Source organism: Thamnophis sirtalis, unplaced genomic scaffold (assembly GCF_051295495.1).
Source record: "Thamnophis sirtalis isolate CommonGarterSnake01/CBP01778 unplaced genomic scaffold, rThaSir2_p1.2 scaffold_4, whole genome shotgun sequence".
Classification (NCBI taxonomy): Eukaryota; Metazoa; Chordata; class Lepidosauria; order Squamata; family Natricidae; genus Thamnophis; species Thamnophis sirtalis.
In genome coordinates this window covers 86,126,475-86,148,899 of record NW_028261384.1, presented here as the reverse complement: position 1 = coordinate 86,148,899, position 22,425 = coordinate 86,126,475, and the positions used below count along the sequence as shown (strand labels likewise).

The 22,425-nt window shown below is 37.7% G+C and overlaps 1 protein-coding gene across 1 annotated transcript in view; it reads left to right on the top strand.

Moving 5' to 3' along the window:
- Nucleotides 1-2,027: 2,027 nt before the first annotated feature.
- Nucleotides 2,028-22,425, top strand: part of WNK4 (WNK lysine deficient protein kinase 4) — a 38,245-nt gene continuing 17,847 nt past the window's right edge. The window contains exons 1-6 of the mRNA XM_014055363.2: nt 2,028-2,628; nt 15,841-16,013; nt 17,633-17,853; nt 18,868-19,025; nt 19,383-19,471; nt 21,913-22,132. Coding sequence (XP_013910838.1) covers nt 2,059-2,628; nt 15,841-16,013; nt 17,633-17,853; nt 18,868-19,025; nt 19,383-19,471; nt 21,913-22,132 — 1,431 coding nt within the window. The 5' untranslated portion in view covers nt 2,028-2,058. The remainder of the gene's footprint in view (nt 2,629-15,840; nt 16,014-17,632; nt 17,854-18,867; nt 19,026-19,382; nt 19,472-21,912; nt 22,133-22,425) is intronic.

Below are 22,425 nucleotides of genomic sequence, written 5' to 3'. Positions count from 1 at the left end.
AAGGGTTAGGTTTAGGGTTAGGTTAAGGGTTAGTGTTAGGTTTAGCGTTACGTTAACGGTTAGGTTTAGGGTTAGATTTAGGCTTAGGATAAGGGTTAGGTTTACAGTTAGGTTTAGGGTTAGGTTTGGGGGGGTTAGGGTAAGGTTTTAGCTTTATTTTTACATTTTTCGATCACAGCGCGATGTTTTCGTCGCGCTGTGATGACGTCAAATGCGCGCTTTCGTCGAGCGCAATTTTGTCCTCCGCGATTTTGTGGTGGAACCCATATAGTCAAGGCTATGGTTTTCCTATTTGCAATGTATGGCTGTGAAAGTTGGACCATAAGAAAGGCTGAGCGCCAAAGAATTTAAGGTCTTTGAACTATAGTGCTGGAGAAGACTCCTGCGAGTCCCTTGGACTGCAAGGCAATCAAACTGGTCAGTTCTAGAGGAGACCTGACTTCCCTTGGACCAGATCTTGAAGATGAAACTCAAATACTTTGGCCACCTAATAAGAAGGAAGGACTCATTGGAGAAGAGCCTAATGCTGAGAATACACTAATACACTTTTGCAAAAGAAGAAGGGGACGGCAGAGAATGAGGTGGCTGGATGCAGTAGGCATGAGCTTAAATGGACTCTGGGGGATGGTGGAGGACAGGAAGGCCTGGAGGAACATTGTCCAGGGGGTCATGATGGATTGGACATGACTTTGCAACTAACAACAACAGCACAATTGCTTTGAGCAAGCTGAACCAGGTACCACTAAGATTGGTTAAAAAGAAATCACTGTGGAAATTGAGAAAAAAGTCCTTTATAATCCAATTGGTCTGATGTCACATAGGCAATTTATGGAATTAGTTCAGCTAAGTGTAATGTAGGATATATTGCTAGAATAGACTTCATCATTAAGAGATTCAGTGGGGACTACCTTAACTGGGGATTTCCATGACATTGTAGACCAGAAAGAAATACAACAATCTCTCTTTATACACTTTTTGCATCCTGCATCCCAATTCATATATGACAGGATAAAGCTTCTGGAACAGCTTTTGGTGCAGGAAAAGTAAGCCACAAAAGAATTACATACAAAAAATGCATTAACAGTCAAAGTGCCTACAAGTTTCAATTTGGAGTTAAGGAATCTATTAGTTCTAGTATGGAAAAGATTTCTATCTAAAGTCATTATGTCAAAATGTCATTAAAACAAAATACTTTTGGTACAATCTTGAACAAACTATTACAATTCAGCGTCATCTTTCATTTGTTGAGGAATAGTATCTAACTCACATTCATGGATGAAAAATAACAGTGAATATCACTAAACTGCAAAAAGGTGAAGCTTGTTGGTAGTCGTTCCTAAGAAGCAGCTATATAGGACAACAGAGGTTGCAGGTGCATTTGGGTTGAAATCAGCTGCAATGAAAATAGATTGGTAAACTCCAATCCTGTTTTAAAAAGCAAACATTTCAAGTTTATGTCGTCTCATCAAAAAGTCAAGGCATAACAGAGAATACAGAAATTTGCTTTGCCCACAAACTTTTACCTTCTCAACCGCCATAAAACTAGGAAAATATGAAGGCAATGACGATGACAATGCAGTTGGCCCCATTGACGCACGTGGGATTTTAAGAGCCTTTTTCATTGAAAGGCGTTTTCCCAAAGTTAAAGTAACACATTTTGCATTTCTATTACCCATTAAAAAAACAGCAGGAATGGCGGCGCGGCGGCGGCAGCAGCAGCAGCAGCAGCAGCAGCAGCAGCACGATATCCCGTTGCTAACCTTTTGCTACCCTCGAACACACGAGTTACTGAGCTTAAAGAAGGCTCTTGGAAGGGTACGCGCTTCCAGCACTCTGGGGTGGGCGTGTCGTGTCGGTGCAGTGCACTGTGGCTCCCTTGGAAAAAAAGAGGTAGGCGGCGAGTAGAACATAACAGGTTAGTTAAAAAAGGGGGAGGAGAAAGCAGCGCCTGGAGGGGGGCGGTGCCGCCGCCGAGCGCACTTAGCGGCTGCTTGGGCACTGGTTTAGTAGGCAAGCAATTGCGCTCCGATATAGCGCGTTTTCTTGACTGGCCGTCCGATGCTAATGCTGCGGGCTTCGCACTCGGGCCCCGGTGCCGGAGCGCTGACACCCCAGACTGATAGGATGGACCAGACTAGTTGCGGCATGGATGAAGATGCTGGCCAGGTTGAGGGTCCCCGGACCCTCGGAGTCTCTGGTCGCCGTGCATCAGCCTACAAAATCAGCCGTCGAAGCTCGACCGAGCTTGGATTAAGAAGTTTCGACGGCGAAGATGGTGCCCCCGCTGTAGCCGCAGGTCCCGACCCCATGGATTTGGAGGGGATGGAGCCGCTAGCTACAGTTTTAGAGAGTTCTAAGTCTCGAGGTCTTCTCGAGGGATCCGCAAGCAGCGAGAGTTCTCCCGAAGTCGCCCCGTCAAACCCTCTGCTCTGTCTCACGGAGAGCCGCCAAGATCGCGAACACTGGGAACAAGAAGAAAACGAAGAAGTTGAGACCCGGGCCGTGGCCACGTCCCCGGACGGTCGCTTTCTCAAGTTTGACATCGAGATTGGCCGCGGCTCCTTCAAGACTGTTTACAAAGGGCTAGACACGGAGACCACTGTGGAAGTGGCTTGGTGCGAGCTGCAGGTTGGTAAAGTGGGCGTCCCGCGTTTCCTAGCAAGCAGGGATCCGGAGGTCCTGGAATAGATGAAAGACAAAGCTCAAAGTGCGGATGGCTGAGTCCCCTGGAAATATATTTGGTTGGGGATATGATAGTTTGGACACCTCGAAAATATTTCTGGTTAGGAGGATAGTGAAAAGAGAGGAAGGGAGCACCTTTTGAATTTGAGGTTTGAAATGGGAGAAGGTTTATGCCAAATCCTTTTTTTCCTGGTAAAGATAGATATGCCATAGCTCCATTGTGCAAACAACAATTCAAATAGCAATCATTTTACTGGATTGTGGTTTAGTCAAAGTTTGAAGCATTTACATCCTTGTTTTCTCCATAAAGTATTTGCACATGGTGTATTTGAGTATTACACCTAACACATACATTTTCCTGCCACTTCTAAAATCTTGTGTTTGTGGTGGTTCAATTTATATTGTTACTAGGCTTTTCACCAGTTTGGAGGCAGATTCATTCAATATTTCTCCCATTTTCAAGGGAAAGGAACATTGAAAATATAGTTGTGCTTAGAAGTAGTGTAAAATGAATCTTTAGGCCAGTCTAAAAAACTTTAAACCAAGCTTGAGTCAAAATGAAATACTTTTATTAGAAAGTTACCAATGCTGCCTCTGACAAATTATCTTCTAGAGGCGTGGTTGGAGAATTAGAAAAGATGAGTAGATGATTCATGTAGGAAATGTTCTGAAACCAAAATGGGGTAAATGAGAGAAAGTTACAAATCAGCCAAGAAGAGGCAGGGACGGAGTGCCTGTGGCATTATCTTGAAGATAATTAATAGATGGTCCTCCTTTTGCTTAGTAAGGAAAGAAGACCCTACTTCACATCTCATCTTATTGGTTGAACTTCCTTATGTATCCTTGAAAAACATCAGGGAGTATTCTACTGCACTACGATGGTCTAGTTGTCTCAGCCACTATTGCTAGTTTGTATATGTTTCAAAATAATCTAAGACTATTCTGGAAGTCTTATTGTATATCATGATTACTTTTATTTGTTCAATTATTCATTTTTATAAAGGTGTTTCTCCCAAAGCAATCCAATTAAAAAACCAGTACAATTGCCAATCCTAAATGTTAGCTAAGATATACAAATTACATTCCCCCCCCCACTTTTTACAAAAACTTACTGGAAAAATTGTTACCCTGAAAGTGTCAATGCATAAAAATAAAGAGATATAGTAATTGTAGGTGATGTTTTAATTATACTGATTTTAATTAGCTGACCTTGGGACATAATTACTTCAAGCAACTCCCAGAATTCCTACATACTCGTGATGTTGGATTTGATGGGAGTTGTAATCTAAATAACCTGGAAAGTATTATGGATGTTTTTAAAGAGAAATTTTTAAAGTTTAATTTGAAGACGTCTGTCTTCAATCTCAAGTTCAAGATCTATTTTTCAATAATGAGGGAATGATCTTCTGTCTGGACTCATGCAGTCACATTTTTTTTTTTAGAATTTAGCCCTTTTATCCACCCGGGTTCCAAGACTAATGTCTGATACAAACTGACCTTTCTTTGAGTATTACTTCCAGTACTCCTGCGGAATGAATTGAAGTAAAAGTATATATTGACAAAATTTCCTTTTCCCATGGAGTGAAAGGTGCAATTGCCCTTGCTTTTTCATCCCATCAAGATTAGTTTCTAGTTTCCAGGATATAGCATGATAGAGTCAGGGAAAGTGCTAGGCTAGCAGCTATTTTCTTTTCTTTGTTGCCAGAGGGATTAATTCATCAGAGTTCAATGTGACTTGCTTGGCAAGTTGTGTGCCATAAAGGTATGGAAGTATATTCCCATAAGTATCTGGAAGTAAATGTTTATGTGTTCATTTATGACTGGGACATATATGAGAATAGAAGTACCAGTAGTTTGTGTGTTCTAAGAATAGTAAAAGGAATCCTTCAGGTTGTAGAAAAATAGTTAAGAGAAATATGATAATTTTTTTCTGAGAGTAAGTAGTAGTAGAAAGTCTTAGAAATAGAGAAGGCCAAAGTTCTTACTTTTCAAGGCACTAAACCAGTTTTCTAAAGGACTTTGTTGAATCTTTGTTACCTTAGTTTAAAACAACATTTTGCTTAATTAAGTGTTTGTGGAAAGCTTCTGTAATTCAATACTGTAAGTAATATAAACAGATTTTTTAAATACAATTTCTATGTCCTGTTTATGAGATCCATTTATAGGAGTTCAGCTAAACACTGTTTTCTAAAGTCAGATAATTGTTTAAAACAGATATAGCCACCTAATTTGAGTAGTAAACTCCAGTAGCAAATCCCAATTAAGTTACTAGAACTTCCATCATCTACAGCTGGTGGTAGTTATGCTAAATGGCAGCAGCTGTAGTCAGTCAAGTCTAGACAGCAACCAGGATAAAAAAGATTGATGTAGCTAATTGGATAACTGCAACTAAAAAAAAAGTACAAATGTGAAGCTCAGCCTTGACTTCTCTCTTTTTTCTTTTCTGCCACTTTCTGACTGCTTACAAAAGTTTTTTAGTTCTTCCAGCCCCAAAATTCTTGCTTGCCCAATTCTTGGCAAACAAATGTAACCTTCACTGAGAAGTTTTACAGTATCTTCTCAGTTTTATCCCGTCATCATCTTTTTTTTTTCCTTCTGCTATATGTTATGATTTCTTAAGTTCCTGCTCCTTAGCTCAAGCACTTTGGACATTTTTTCCATTTTCTTTTTCTCTAAAATTAATTCTTGCTGCACTGCTCAGTATTCATTTTTTCTATCGGCTTAAGAACATTTCACTCTTCTTGCTTTCCAAGGGAACACAGCCTTTCCTCTTCTTTCTATGACTTTTTTCTTCTCTAAAAAAAAGCTACGATATTTATTTGTATGCTTCTTCTCTCATTGTGTTCTGAAGTGGGTTAAATATTTTTATTCCCCAAAAATTCAGCCAATGGGCAATAAAGGGCATTAATGTTTTGATGATGTGAACCAGAATCCCTATAAATAGCTCTTGGCATAAGGACCCATTATCAGCATTCTCCACTTTGAAGTTTCTGGAAAATTATATTGTATCCAGTAATTTTATTTCAGCATTCAATCCTGGACTCCACTATTGTGGAATCAGATATGGAATATCAGAAAAAGAGATCTCTGCTGTATGCTCAGGTAGAAAAAGTAGGAAATTACAATCAATGGGCCAAAGTTTAATGAGCGAATCTGTCCTAATGCATAGTGGTGAGATATTCTTTTTTTGGGTGGGGGTATGAAAACCTCAGTGTTCCTAAATTATTTGCCTGTGGACAAGAGGAAATTGGGTAAGATATATCAGAATGAAACATGTAATTATGCAAAACATTAATATGACTAGTCACATGGTAGCTTGCATCACTAGGCTATGGCTAAACCTATCATTCTAAAAAGGCATGTGTGGCTTAGCTTAGATCACTGGGTTTAACTGAGAAGACTGGTTTATGTACTGAGGACTTGCATTTGAATATTAACTTGCATTTCTTTTATCACAATCGGGATCCATATTTGATCCTAACCCATGTTGAAGCAATATTTTCTCACTTTGCTTAGGACTAGGCAAGGGTCATCATGGACAACTGAGTTTTAATGATTGCAGATATAACTATCAAATATAGACCATGACTATCTCCCCTTGAAAGACATTTTTCAGTTATCCCCACTTTACCTGCTCTGAAGAAAGAAATGTTTATTTTGCAGAAGGAGGAGATAAATCTCAGTTCCAGTCTTAGTCATTTCTTTCTTTCTTTCTTTCTTTTTTTTTGGGGGGGGGGTTACTTTACTGTTGTTGCTGCTGAATAAAGATTGCTATAATTCACAATCTCAATTCATTTTGCTTATGTAGTAATTTCTCCTAAATGGAATTTTTGTCCACAATCTCCTAAATCTACAAAGAAGTCTGGTTTGAGTACGTGAACAAAGGATGCTTATTTCCACAACTTCATAACACAGTGTCATGCAAACACACACATGTATTCTTTTATTTACGAAGTACATGGCAATAATTGCTTCTTTTTTGGAATTATGTTTTCTTTTATGCATGACTGGTTGATCATAGCTCTTTCTAAAACCAAACCTTTGCATTATTTCAGTACAACTCTTTTAGATAATTCAGCCTTTGTGCAAATTTTATCAAATCTCAAATCAAACTGATCAGAAATGTCCAATGTATTACAGCAATGATGGATTTTAGACATGTTATATTCTAGCAAATGTGCTTGCAGCTATTGTTGAAGCAATCTCTTTGTTGTCATTTCTATAGAAATGTTGGAATTTTCTTGAATCTGAAGGCAACCACTACAACATGCTTATTAAAACATAATTATTTGAGGATTCACTACAGTATTTGTCTCCATGTAACATGACAGCTCAACCATGAATACACACCTCCTATTATTATTATTTCTGTCTTTCTACAAAGACAAGATTTAACCCAATGTTACCTTTCTCTATAATCTTGTTTTTTAATTCTTTTTAGTATCTTTTTTTTAATCAAGTTTTTCTGGTTTAGCATGACTAAGGTTATTATTTATTACATTCAGGATTATCATCTTTTGGGAAAATGGCATAGGTATTGATTTATTTTTCTTCTGTAGTTAGCAAAAGGCTAGATGGTGATCAAAGGTGGGTTGCTCCTGGTTCAGCCCAGATCGGGAGCAGTGGTGGGAGGCTCCGCCCATCCACCTGGATGCTTCTGCGCATGTGCAGAATCATCACATGCACACATGAGTGTACGCATGCGCATGAGCAATTTGGTAGTAAAAAAATGATAACCCATCACTGGTGGTGATGTTAATTCATTACAGTAAGCAAATAAAAGAGCTTGTGATGATGTGACTGATGTCCAAAGAGTGAAGATGACTTAATTATTTGAAATTCTGGAATCCACTTATTGTTTCTCCTTAATAATTCTCTGCTTTTGGCTGTTCTTCATTTCTGTCAATTAAAAATGTATTCAGACCACGAATTCCCAATTCTTGTTACATCCAGAAAAGCAAATAATATTGTTCTTTGCTCTCTGTCCAACTTTGATTTTTTAAAACTCAGGCAGGTTTAGCATATTATGAGTTTTGTTTCATACACAATGAGACACTTCATTGCTGTCTAGGTCTATCTCACTTTCCTGCCACACACAGTCACAGTCACAGCTGGATTAAATTCTTATCTGCAAATAAGGTAAATATCCTTGAAGTCATTAGAGTAAGCAGATAGTGCCCTAGCTGGATACAGGACAAGAACGCCTTAAACTGTTAGCTTTTCTTTATGCTTATGTCTTGAAACTAGGTAGATCTTGATTATTTCTCCCACATTCTGTTCTTACTGATATAGCCCTATTAGATATCCATGGCAAGGACTTTGATGATTGTACTGGGGTGGGGGGGAGGCACATAAATCTTTATTAACTACAGTATAAAGAAGTGGTATTATAGGTATTAAAATTATTTCTGGGAATCTGCATCCTGTTGTATTCCTTGCCATCCTATTTAGTACATTTACAGTTTGACCTCAAAATAAAGGGGATGCTTTTCAATGGTAAGAAAGTGGGTTTCTTGAGTGGAAATTAGGATGTTGGCTGGGCCTTGCCTCAAAGTAACATAGTGTAACCTTGAACGTTTTCTTTTCACATTAAGGTTGCAAAGTTGATGATAATTTACTAGAAACTAGATGCTAAGAAAAGACATTCTACATATGCTCAAAAGTAACAATGGCCATTTTCTCATAACTGAATTTAAATGCTAAATTAGAAAACTGGGGGGGGGGCATAAAATTGGCTGCCCCTACTGGACAGGTTTTGACAGAGGACTAAACCTTTTGGTCTGTTGTGGTGCAAGATTTTAATACAAATGTGATCTCTGGGCTTCTTTCGAATACAGAATTAGCTCTTTAATGCTATTCTGGAATAGATTTAAATTTCTTGCACTCAAGCAAAGCCGCTCAGAGATCTTTTGGGAAAAAGTGGTAAATGATTGACTGGATGGATATATAGATAGATTTCTTACTTTAGCCTGAATCTGGTCGCAATTCATTGACATAATTGTAGGATGTCACAGAGTTGAATAGGAATCATAGGCCATGAGTAATCTCCACTGATGTTCTTCAGTTTGCAGATGCTAACTAAAAATAAAAAAACCTGACAAAAATTTACAATATCTTCTTACTATCTCTCATTCTCCCTCCCTCCCTCTTTCTCTTTTTTACTTAAAATCAGTTCTTGTACTGTGGAGGCTTTTGTAGAAACACAGGGTTTTCTGTCACTTGTTCTTTAAATAAACTTCTGTCCTATTTTTTCCTGCAGTTGTTCATTATGTTACCTATTAAAATATCTGTGGTCAGCAAACCACAAACCTAAGCGGTTGGTACCCAGACTCTTCATCCAAAATGGGCTGTCTGGGTCTATTTCTGGTTTTCAGAAGTAGGTTCAAGCTATTTTATGCCTGCCCTCTTTTGTGGGGTGGGGGAAGTATAGGGAAGAAAAGTAGTGAGGATGTCAGGAGAGGATAAATATTTATTGAAGTGATCTTGCAAGTATTAAAGGGAAGAATTGGATGTGTTTGTGGTCCCAAGAGAAAGGCGGGGAAACTTGAAATCGATATTGTGGGATCAGAATCAGGATTCAGGATTCAATAAATACATTCATAAATGCAAACATTGCTATTTTGGGTGCCATGACTTTAAAGCAAAGTAGTAATTATGCCTATATGCTTATATGCCAGGCTTTTTCAGATATTGGATACTTTGGTAGGATGGGCAATTTGCACACTAGTCCCTATGTTATTTTACTTTACTTATTTTTACTTATTTTACTTTATTTTTACTTTAAGGCTCATACCTTAAAAATTTAAGACCAATAATACTAAACCAATAAATAAATAATAATATAGATATATGTATTTCTTCCTCACAATTTGTTTAATTCCAATTAAGTAGGTGCCTGGGAAACAGGACTTAGAGAGCACTATTTTTAAGAAATAAGGAAAAATGCCAGGAATGACTCTGCGCTTCTATAATGACATGGGAAAAGAAGGTACAATCACGAATGCATTATGTACAATGCCGGTGTGCCAATTCATTTATTACAACATAATTTGTATGCCACCTATTCCTTATCTCCATTATTCCGAATGTTCTGGCCACATGTCCTTTCTTTAACTGCAACTACTCTACTTAGGGTTCTTCTACAATTTTAGCAATGACATTTTCTCAGCTCTGAGATTCCTATGTAGTGTGAGTAGATAGTATGAATGGGCAGTGATTGATTTTAAAATGAGAGAAAAGGGATCCCATAACTGGAAAAACTGCCCTCATTAAACTAGGGTTTTGCAGAATGGGGAGAAAAGGTCAATGTACATACATGGACAATTTTCTTTAGTTATAATGTGGATTCTACAACTAGAGCAAAACCTAGCATTTAGGTTCAGTACTGAGACTGTGTGTGTGTGTGTGTGTAGACTAGAAGGTACCATAACCAATGAGTAATCCATTTGCCCCCTTTGAATCTTCACTGGTCTTTATTGCAAAAACTGTATCTTGCTCTAAGAGAATCTAGTTGGAGAAAAATGCTGAAATAGGCAGAGTATGTAAGTGTAAATGTTGAAGGTATCATTACAAGGAGGTACCCTTTCTGGGCCTGGCATTCTTGATCATGTCCAGGATTAAGAGATAGCCATCTTCAAACTTGGTCCATCCATATCAATTACCTGAGGCTGCAGCAAAGGCCTGGAATAGTATTGGCTGGGTGTCAAACAGCTGTTATTTGAACCCAATGCCCTACCTCTTGTCTTAAGATCTGATCTGTGGTCTTGCCTATGAGAAGGAATTCCTGGGTTAGCTATTTCCTGTGCTGAGAAATAAATGGCAAATTTGCAAGGAAGGAAAAAGCAAGAAATAAGCTTCTAAATATGCATTTGAATGCTGTGGATAGAGATCTATCATAGACCACTTTCTGGTGGTGGTGGTGGTGATGATGGTGATAACCATTGGCATTGACAAAATCACCTTCAGTCAATTGCAAAATATATCCTTTATTTGGAACAGCTAACATCCTGTGACGATCTTTAATACCATCAAAAAGCAACATCTTCCTATTCCCAAACTTGATAGATAACAAATCCAGTCTAAACATCTGGCTAACTGTATAACCAATTTATTAAACTTGTATACACCTAACTCATTGCCTCTAGGCTGCTCACAACAATGAAACAAAGAAATTACAGTAAATCTCATTTGTCAAATCATTTGTATCAGCCTTCATTCTACCAATTTGTAATTTGGGGGAGGTCAGTTTAGACAACCAGTATTTCTACAAAAACTAATAGTTTATCAAGCAACATGAAAGGAGACTAGTCCCTCCAGATGGGGATGCACTGTGGGGCTGACAGATGATTTCATCTCATTGAATCTTGCCTTGTTAATGAAAACAAATTGATGGAAGTTCATATATTACATTGTCTAAGCAATTGATCAAGCAGCAAATTGTATCTGCCATTAATCAGATTTTGGAAAGACATCTTTTTCCATGTGATCTCTGCCCTTGCCCCACATCTCATTGAGGTAACCCAAGGAGCTGGTTTGTAGTTGCCAAAAGGTCACCTCATAGCATCTCTGTTCAGCCTTTTCTACAATTGCCCTGAACGCACTACTACACACTCTTGAACTGAGAGACCTCAGCATTCTGTTGGTTTCTAAAGGGGCTTTGAAACATGCTTTCAATTAATTAATTAAATTTATATGCCACCCATCTCACTATCAAAAGAAACTTTGTTTTGGATAAAACCTTTAACCATGGATTTTAATTGTTATTAAATTAAATTAACCATGGAGATTAATTTTAACTGATGTTGGTAACTGTTTTTAGCTCATTTGGTTTGAATTTTGATTTTATAATTTATTATAAACTAAGACATATTGGTAGCTGGCAATCTAGTAAGTTTTAATTTTGCTCAGTAGCAACCCAATCTCTTTATAGGGCTGGTGTCAAGCACCAATAAAATCAGGAGATCAGACAGTTCAAATGGTTATAAAGGTTTATTGTAAGCTTGAACTCTCTACAAGAATCTGAACTACTAATGGCCAAGGGAAAGTAGTAGGAGATAAGAGCAGAAGGAATTCAAGGTGGGCTTAGATCTTTTGTGGGTGTGCAGGGACTCATGACTGATGACATGTTTGACCTCTCCCTCAGGCTCAGCCTCAGCCTGGTCATCTCCTACAACTGATGCCATAAGATTAGAGAGTCACTAGGCATTTTAAGGGAATCCGGGTGATGTCCATGTCCAGACATTTTTGTGTTGACACACCCCTTCTTCCTTCAGAATAGGAATGAATCATAGGGAAGGTATTTCTAGGGAGGTAGAATTGCTTATGCACCTCCCTTTTAAATGACTAGCTAACCTGCTGAGGCTTAGGGAGTAGAAATCTCAAGAATTTGAACATTTCAGAAAACTGGTTTCCTTTTTTTTAAGACGCATCAAATTATATAATAGGTGTCAAATTCATACAGAGATTCAATATTGTTTTCTTTTAAATAATTCACTCCTTATCTTCTAATTTCAAGAGGCAAATCTTCCAAATTAGACTTGCTTCTAGTAAAAGCTACATTGGCTTTGTTTTTGCCTTATATGTGTACCAGCAACTTTGTAAGCAATACAAACATGCATACATTTCTGTACTACTTAAGAAATGCGTTTTTATATTGACTTTTTCAAATATATGCATTTTTTTCTAGGACTCTTTCTTAAGTGCTGTTTTAATGTTTTCACAGCATTTCACATGTTTTGCAATGATACTGTAGTCCTAATACACAGTATGTAAGTATTTTAGTTTTGTACCTATTTGTTCAGGAAATTTAAGAGATATGATGCAAATTAATTTTCCCCATTTCTAATTGTTTCTAAGCTGACTTTTTAGAGCTTATTTAGAAACATAGTCCTGTGATGTAGATGCGGGCTCCAATATTGCATTAGGCCATAATGTGATTTGGGTTTGTTATAAGAACCCAGCCATTGTGTTTCGTAAACCCAGATGTAGTATAAGCCTAGTTAGTTGTGGCTTATTTAACAAACCATAGTTAAATATATCCTGGTTTTGTGTAATATATGAATACAATTAATATGTAGACTCTGCAGAATCACATTTATCATAGTACTGTAAAAGTGTTATCATATAAACTAATTCAGAACACTTCTCATGAGGGAATGAACCTCCTGTGCAACAGTTCCACCTCCATAAAAATTACAAGTATGCTCCTTGCTATAGGTTTTCCTTATTTATAAAGTTGTTCCAGCTCTGGATTTCTTCTTCGGGCCCCTCCTGAACTGCATACAATGAAGCTTTCACAGTGGCTGAGGGCACACAGCTGCATTTGTAGCAAAACTTCATAAACACCCCAAAGTATAAAAATATGATCCACCTCCAGCTCCACCAGAGGTTCTGGCCAATAGGGAGGTGAGGCGGTTCCTGCCGGCACAGGGAGGAAGTGTGGTCTAACAGGTGGGCACAGGGCCATCACAGACACTATCCCTCTGGCAAAACTGCCTCTTTTTAACACATTTCATCTGTTTCCCTGTTGTTTCTTTTCCAAATATGCTTACTGGAATATGGAAGAAGGCAGACATGGACAGTTGTGTGGTATTTTTTTCCTGGGCCTTTGGTTTTTCTTTTTTTCTTCTTCTTGCAAATAACCACATGCACACAGAGGAATTTCTTAACACAGTCAATTTCTGCAACCCAGAAAGTGCCTCTGTTCCAGCACTGAGTGGATGGAGCAGAGAATTTGGTGGTGGCAGCAGTTTTGGCACTTAGCCAATTGGATCCAATTCTGATTTGCAAGAAAAATAGTTGGATTACTGCCATTACCTACCTCTCTAGTTCCCCCTCTCCTGCAGCTTTTTCAAAGGCAATCTAACCATTGCAGATAGGGAATTACAGTGGCTATTAGAAGAACAGGTTGCTTGAGCAAGGATGACTGTGATTTTCTAGATATTTAATCCGTATCTTTATATGAGAGTGCTCCTTTTCTATAGCTGTAAAATGAACCCGGGAAAGCAGGGTTGATAAATTTTGCTTTAGACTTCTTTCTCTTCCCAAGAATGGCAAAATGAGTCCAGGATTCTTGTCTTTTTATGTTATCTTCCTTATCTCTCAGAATATTCTTCTGACTTTTGGTTCTGTGCTGTGTGTCAGAGAAATGAACATTAATTTGGGGAGCTTGGTATTCTGCTATGTGTTTTGTAATGGTGGTCAAAGAGTTTCCACAGGACTTTCTGATGATTCCATTTTGCTTCCTAGTTGAAAAAACAAATATGTTCCGCATGCTGGCCATTGACATTTGTATAGAAAAACTTTGAGCAAGGAAATTTGTAAAGCCTTCCACAAGTACTCTCTTTTACAAGAGAGAGACTAAATTAATTACTATACAGTGTTATGGTGAAGACTGAAAAGGCAATAAAATATCAAGTGATTATTGGCTCTGCTGGACTTTGTACTTGTTTCTGGTTTTATGTTTGAAATAAGTATTCCCTCAGGGACCTCCAGTTTGTAATTTGATGCTGGTACGGACTGGATAGTACCAGATTTCAGCTGTCTGGATTTCTCTCCTACCTAACATGGTCATTTGAAATGAATATCAAATATTGTACTTAGGCAGACTAGCTTGACTTTTACAGGTAAAATGTTACTAAAGAAGCACCCTGCTGATTGCACAAAGCTTATGACATATGTTCCACCCTTTAAACCCTTCTTTAAAGGACCTAAATCTCCTAAATCTATCCCATTTTAGATTCTGGCCTCACCTTTTTCATTTTATATTTGTCAACAGACCAGAGAATGCCTCATCTGACTCTTGAGTTGCACAACCTTGATATAAAGGAACATTTATAAATTCAACTTTAATTTATCATCATCAGTTTTACTTCTAATTCACATTTTGCATAGACAGATCAGGCCTAATTATTCACTTTGACCTTCCATTTTCTACTTAATGCTCAGTATGGCCTGTGAATTGAGTAGGGTTCTGGCTGGCTTTTCTTTTCAAGGAGGCGATGAGGTATGGTGGAATTAAAACTGAGGTAAATTCAGACAGATTTGGGTCCTTGCTCTAACTACTTGACTCAAATATACTACATATTCTCTTTATTTTCCCAATACCTGTGTTATTCACGGTTGAATTCAGTGTTTAGTTAAAAACCTTAAGTTTAGGAAAGAATACTGATGCAGCTATATAATAAGTCAGAATGTGCTTTCCCAAAGAAGTATAGATTGTTTACATATTCTCCTTAATAATCATTTACTGACCACTCTTCTGACTTAAAAACAAGAATAAAAATATCTTCAAAATTCTATTTTCCTAAGGGGATTACTTGACTCTGTTTTATTTTCCATACCAATATCTAGTGGATCTCAGTCCCTTGTTTGTATAATCTCCAGCTGACTGGAACATACCATAGAAGAAGTTAACTATGACAGCCATGAATATGGCTAGCTTGCAGTTGAGGTCTGTGAGGAGTGAGAGGAGTAAGCATCTCAGTTTTAGATACAAAAATGTTAGGATAAATAGTAAAGAAGATATGAGTTAAATGTCTCAGGCAGAAAAAGCAGAAAATGCAATAAAGCCAATTAAAAGTATGTAAAATAAGCTTGTGATGAATATGAACATAATTGGAGAGCTCACCAATGTCTGTGATCCTGGAAGACACCAAGTGACAGGGAGAAAGTCAGGATGGACAAATGAAAACTAATTGTGAAGTCTGGAAGGTTAGGTAGATATGTGAAGATTGTAGAGGATATCACACATATAATCATGTATAGGTGTCTGCTCGCAACAGTTTTGGTTGTATTTCATGTAATAAGTTTCTGATCTTCAGAGATCAATATTATTCCACTGAGATAAAGGTAATTGGTCTGGGAAAGCTAAGAGGGGTAGATAGCATTGATGGATGCCTAATAATCCATTCATGAGACTATCTGAAAAAGTAAGGCAGAGGAAAATCATTCCCTTCAAAGGATTCATTCCTTGGAATTAATATTATGAATAAAAATATCTCTCACAATTCCAGTTTGAAATAAAATGTGAGCATTTTAAAATGTGAAATTTTGATTTCAAAATCTAGAATCTTAATTTGACTACAGTATATTGGTATGAATTCAACAGCCTCAAAAATGAGCTTTTGAGATTCTTTCTTTTTTCTTCATGTTTGTTAGACACGGAAATTATCCAAAATGGAAAGGCAACGTTTCAGTGAGGAGGTAGAGATGCTGAAGGGACTCCAACACCCTAACATTGTCCGTTTCTATGACTCATGGAAGTCTTCTATCAAAGGACAAGTCTGCATTGTGCTGGTGACAGAACTCATGACGTCAGGCACACTTAAAACGTGAGCACACAACAGATTGGATGGGAATGGGTGGCTGGAATGAAAAGCAGCTTTGGAGGAGCTATGTTGAGGGTTTTTTCGGCGGGGGGGCATTTTTTAACCCATCTCCTGTATTAAAGGACAGGTCTACAAGCCACAGAGAGGGTCATTGTGCAGCAAAATATTAATAACATTGCTATTTCTCTAGAAAACATTTCAAAGATTGTCTGATACGTTCCTCTTTCTGCTGAAGAAAAAGAAGTGTCTGAACTGAGATCTTCAGGCTTCCTGCATGTTTTCCCTTAATTGCTAACCAACAACTTTTTATCCAAATGCTGATTACTTGCAAAAACAAATTATTTGCAATTAATCAGTGTGGGAATAGGATTCAAATAAGGACCACTCTGCTACATTGTAGGACAATGAAAGGAAGTTTTTCTTTCAAAGATAATTGGGTTGCATTAAGGTGAATTCCTTCAGACTACAAATGAGTTTGAATCTGTAATTCATGTTTCCAATATTCAGTTCTGGAGATATATTTGAACCAAAGATTGGTGCATTGTATTTCAGATGATGGTCATCTTTCATCAAGAGTGCAACTTTGGGAGGGATGCGTAAAGTGGTGAAATTCATTTCTTTTAACTACCAGTTCTGTGGGCGTGGCTTGGTGGGCATGGCAGGGGAAGGATACTGCAAATCTCCATTCCCTCCCCACTCCTGGGGGAAGGGCCAAGGTGGCGCAGTGGTTAAAAGCAGCACTGCAGGCTACTGCTAGATCAGCAGGTCAGCGGTTCAAATCTCACCGGCTCAGGGTTGACTCAGCCTTCCATCCTTCCGAGGTGGGTGAAATGAGGACCCAGATTGTTGGGGGCAATATGCTGACTCTCTGTAAACCGCTTAGAGAGGCCTGAAAGGCCTATGAAGCGGTATATAAGTCTACTGCTATTGCTATTGCTATAAGGGTATTGCAAAATCTCCATTCCCACCTCACTCGGGGGCCAGTCAGAGGTGGCATTTGCCAGTTCTCCGAACCCATCAAAATTTCCACTACTGGTTTTCCAGAACGTGTCAGAACCTGCTGAATTTCACCCTGGATGCACATGGAGCAGTAAGAGAGGAAGGAGGCAGCCACGTAGCCAGTTAGTTCAGTTGAATCAACTCTGGTCATCAGTGGGATGATAGATGTTGTGGTCAGAGTCCCATCACATTTTTTCTCCTTGGGTTGTGGTTTTTTAAAAAGTATTTTCATGAACTATGTGGTATTTATTTATTTAAATTTATTTGCTTACAAGCATTAAAATAATAAAAAAGAAATATTTCTAAAACAATGAAATTGGAAATTTTATCTTGCTTTGTTTTTATTCTTTCAGCGAACTTCAGAAAATTCAAAGATAAGGAAACTTCACTTTATTCCTTTCTTTTATTTTTCTGTTAAACATCTAATCACCAGTTTATGATTATATCACTGAGTAGACTAGTCATCATGGGATTATTTGGGAACACTGCTTTTGAGACTCTTGACTCATCAATATCTTTGGCATTTTGAAAGCATTTAGGTTCTGCCTATCATGGCCCACAGTCAATGATGATGAGATGGCTCTGAACCAGATCTCTCTCTCGATCTCTCTTTCTCTTTGTAGATATTTGAAACGATTCAAGGAGATGAAGATGAAAGTTCTTCAGAGATGGAGCAGACAGATTCTTCGAGGACTCCATTTTCTACACACACGATCCCCCCCAATAATCCATCGGGACCTGAAATGTGATAATGTCTTTATCACAGGCCCTACTGGCTCAGTCAAAATTGGAGACCTTGGTTTGGCCACACTCAAGTGTGCTTCATTTGCCAAGAGTGTCATAGGTACTTGATGTGTATTTGAAAGTAAAGAATGTGTAGCAGAATATATTGATTTGACATTATGTAGCCATTCATCCTTAAAACTATATTCAGCAATAGTAATTATTAGGATTACCTTGCTAAGATATTTGGATCTATTTGCTTCCAAAATTTGGAAATAAGCATGAGTTGCACAGATGGTAGTATTAAATGGCATAACTTTGCTGGGATTGGGAACATATGCACACTCTTATATACTTATGCATTCCGTTCTGTTCTGTTCTGTTCTGTTCTATTCTATTCTATTCTATTCTATTCTATTCTATTCCACTCTGCTCTATTCTTCCTATGGAAGAGGCAATCTTTTAAGCAAAACCTTAAGGGACAGAATTGTTAGTTTAAGTATTTCTCGATTCTCACAAGGTTGCTTCAATAATGTATTACTGTTCCCATTGAACTAAATGGGTCTTTTATGGCCTTTATATAGAAAGTCCTTGACTTACAATGGTTCATTTAGTGACCATTTGAAGTTACAGCACTAAAAAAAAGACTTATCACCATTTCCATACTTATTGCCATTGCAGCATCCTCATGATCAAAATTCAGACTCTTGGCAACTGACTCATATTTACAACAGTTGCAATGTTCCGGGGTCATGTGATCACCTTTTGTGACCTTCTGATGAGCAAAATCAATGGGGAACCACAACTTAACAACTGCAGTGATTCACTTAACAAATGTCACAAGAAAGCTTGTAAAATGGGACAAAATTCACTTAACAAATGTCTCACTTAGCAATAGAAATGTTGGGTTCAATTGTGGTCATAAGTCAAGAACTATCTGTATATCTCATGGTTAAATGTGAATGAGTTTTGCCCAGGGCCTGTTTAAAAACTTTGTACATACCAGGCGCTATTGTCTGAGATGTTAAGTAGAGATGGGAAATCAAGGTTTAAAGATGTCCTGGGCACTGCCATGGTGTCACTTAATATTAAGTTAATATTAAGTCTCAAGTAAATCCTTTCCTTCCTTTTCCAGGAACCCCTGAATTCATGGCTCCAGAGATGTATGAGGAAAAGTATGATGAAGCAGTGGATGTTTATGCCTTTGGCATGTGCATGCTTGAAATGGCAACCTCAGAATACCCCTATTCAGAATGCCAGAATGCAGCTCAGATCTATCGTAAGGTTACCTCGGTAAGAGTACAACCTCCACCTTCTCTCACTTCTCTGCATTCCTGGCTCTCTCTGTTGCAGTGTCCTTATGTGGTGGAAAGGGAGAAAGAAACTTTCCCATGATTACTTTCTAATTTTTTAAATTAGATTGCTAGTGCAATTTTGGATTTAGAATGGAACCATGTTCCAGGCATCCAGATTAGTTTAGTGTGTTAGCCCAGCTAATTAGGTTTTACAGAAAAGGGCTAAGCAACTGCCTTTTTTTTCTTCGTAGCAGGAAAGGCAAGCAAGATTTGTTGTCATAAGAGAAAAAGAGATTGAATTGCTCTCCCTTCTACCCTGACCCGTTTTGATCCTGTCTCTTGTTTCTCAAAACAGGGTATGAAACCAAACAGTTTTCACAAGGTGAAGGTGCCTGAACTAAAGGAGATAATTGAGGGTTGTATCCGAATGAACAAAAATGAAAGGTAGAAAACAGCATAGCTGCTTACGTGATTATGCTAAATCAATGAATATCGGTGTTTTGTGGTTTCTGCATGCATATCTGCCTGTGGGTGTAAAAGTGCATGTTGAACCCCTTTTAAAAATTCCATAATATCTGGTAAACACAAAAAATAATCTAAGTAGGAATGGGTAGGAAGTATGGGTAGACCTAGGTAAGGAATGGGTAAAAAGAATTCAGTACCTATTTGCACCCCTTTAAAATACAATAGTCCTCAACTTACAACCCTTCCTTTAATGGCCATTCAAAGTTACAACAGCACTGAAAAAAGTGACATGACCAATTTTCACACTTAGAATTGTTGCGGCATCCCCATGGCCACTTGATCAAAATTTGAACACCTGGCAACTGGCATGTTTTATTATGATGTTGTCTTGTCACAGGATCACATGATCCCCTTTTGCAACCTTCTGACAAACAAAGTCAATGGGGAAGCCAGGTTCACATAACAATCATGATATTAATTTAACAATGGCAGTGATTTACTTAACATCTGTGGCAAGAAAGATCATAAAATGGGGCAAAATTTATTTAACAATTGTCTTGTTCTGGGCTCAGTTGTGGTTGTAAATCAACAACTACTTGTATTCTTGTTTTAGAAATCACTTAGAATCTTACATAGAACCTGACAGCCAAATTGGGAACATATAAATATATATAATATTCAATATTCAATATTCAATATTCAATATTCAATATTCAATATATAATATATAATATATAATATATAATATATAATATATAATATATAATATATAATATATAATATATAATATATAATATATAATATATAATATATAATATATAATATATAATATATAATATATAATATATAATATATAATATATAATATATAATATATAATATATAATATATAATATATAATATATAATATATAATATATAATATATAATATATAATATATAATATATAATATGTATATATATTCTCCAAGGTAGACAATTCAGTGCAAAGATTCAAAATAGCATGTAGTTCAAGTACATTGTAATTTGAGATGTGCCTTTTGTCAGGATGGACATAAAATACTGAATCACCAATTAAGATACTGTCAGTCTAAATCTCAAATTCCCTTGGAATTCAAGACCCTCAGACTTGTAATGCTACTTCAGAGACTGTCATTATTAAATGTGGGAGACAGCTGTGTCATGGAAACTATTAGATGGTAGGGTGGGTTGGTTTAACAACACAACCCAAATTCTGCTTTCTTGAGCACCAAACAAGTTTCAGACACTCACAACTGGCTGAATATTGAGGAGGCTATCTAACAAAAAAAAAGGGGGGGGTTAAGAAGTAAGTTTATATACCATATTTTTCGGAGTATAAGATGCACCGGAGTATAAGACGCACCAAGGTTTTGAAGAGGCAATTTTTTTAAAAAAGTAAGTAGGTAGATAGAGGGATAGAGGGGGAGAGAAAGAGAAAGAAATACAGTAGGTAGATAGGGAAAGAGAGAGTAGTTAGATAGATAGGTAGATAGATAGGTAGATAAAGAGATAAAGAGAGAGAGAGAGAGAGAGAGAGAGAGAGAGAGAGAGAAATAGAGAGATACAATAGGTAGTAGGGAGAGAGTGTAGGTAGGTAGGTACATAGGTAGATAGAGGGAGAGGGAGAGAGAAATACAGTAGATAAGTAGGGAGAGAGAGAGTAGGTAGGTAGATGTTTCCAGGTGTATATATCCATGTGCTGGAGAAGGAAATCACTGACAATCTGCAGCACCTAAGACTTGTTTCTGTTGGCACAGCACTTGATCAATGTAATTCTCATCAATCAGTTAAAGAGCTTTCCAAAATGGGTTCCAAAGTTTTTGCAATCTGCAAACCTCCCAAAAACGGTCCGTTTTCCGTGAAAACGGGTCCATTGTTTTTAAAAGGCATGAATAGCCGGGGGGGGGGCTTTCAGAGTGCTCCTGGGGGAGGGGGGAGGGGCAAAAAAAGCAGGCCTGTTTTTTGTCAAAAACAATACATGCATAGCATTATGGAGGTTTATAGACTGCTGCTGGGGGTTGGGCGGGGCAAAAAACACTGTTTTTGGTCACTTCTGCCCTCCCCAGCCCCCACAAGCTCTCTGAAAGCTTCCATAAGGGTATGCATGGCCATTTTGGTGAAGGGGTGGGGCTTCAGGAGGCAAAAAATGCTGTATTCGATGCATAAGACGCACCCAGATTTTCAGCCTTTTTTTTGAAGGGAAAAGGTGCATCTTATACTCTGAAAAATACAGCCGTTAAGGGCATGGGATAAATTGGTGTTCATGTACTTATGAAGATCCTGGCCTGGGTACCTCTTTAAGTCATATTGAAATAACAATCTGGGGAATTAAACTTACTTTCTGTTACCTTCCTTTTCCAGAATAGTTTAAATTCAACTTGCTTCCCTATCTTCCCTGCAGATATACCATCCAGGATCTTCTGGATCACTCCTTCTTCCATGAGGATACAGGGGTCCATGTTGAATTAGCCGAAGAGGATGATGGTATTAAGACCACTTTGAAGCTTTGGCTACGGATGGATGACACTAAAAAACTGCATGGGAAGTACAAGGACAACAATGCCTTGGAGTTTTACTTTGAGCTATATAAGGATGTGGCTGAGGAAGTTGCCCAAGAAATGGTACACCTTACTGTCATTCATTTCTCTACTATTTCTCCAAATCTTTCCAGGTTAGAATATTTTATAAATAAGGGATTTAGAGTAGAGCCATCTCTGTCTTTTATTTTTCTAACTGCATTTTGTACTAGCACATCCTAAGAATGGCACATCTTCTGAGGGAAGTGGCTATCCATTAACTCTTATGATGGCAGTATCATATCCTAACATAGGAATAATCATTATTTATTCAAATCTGTATTTAAGAAATCAGAGTAGTTTCATATTATCTTTTCTCTCACATTGCATTCTGTGTC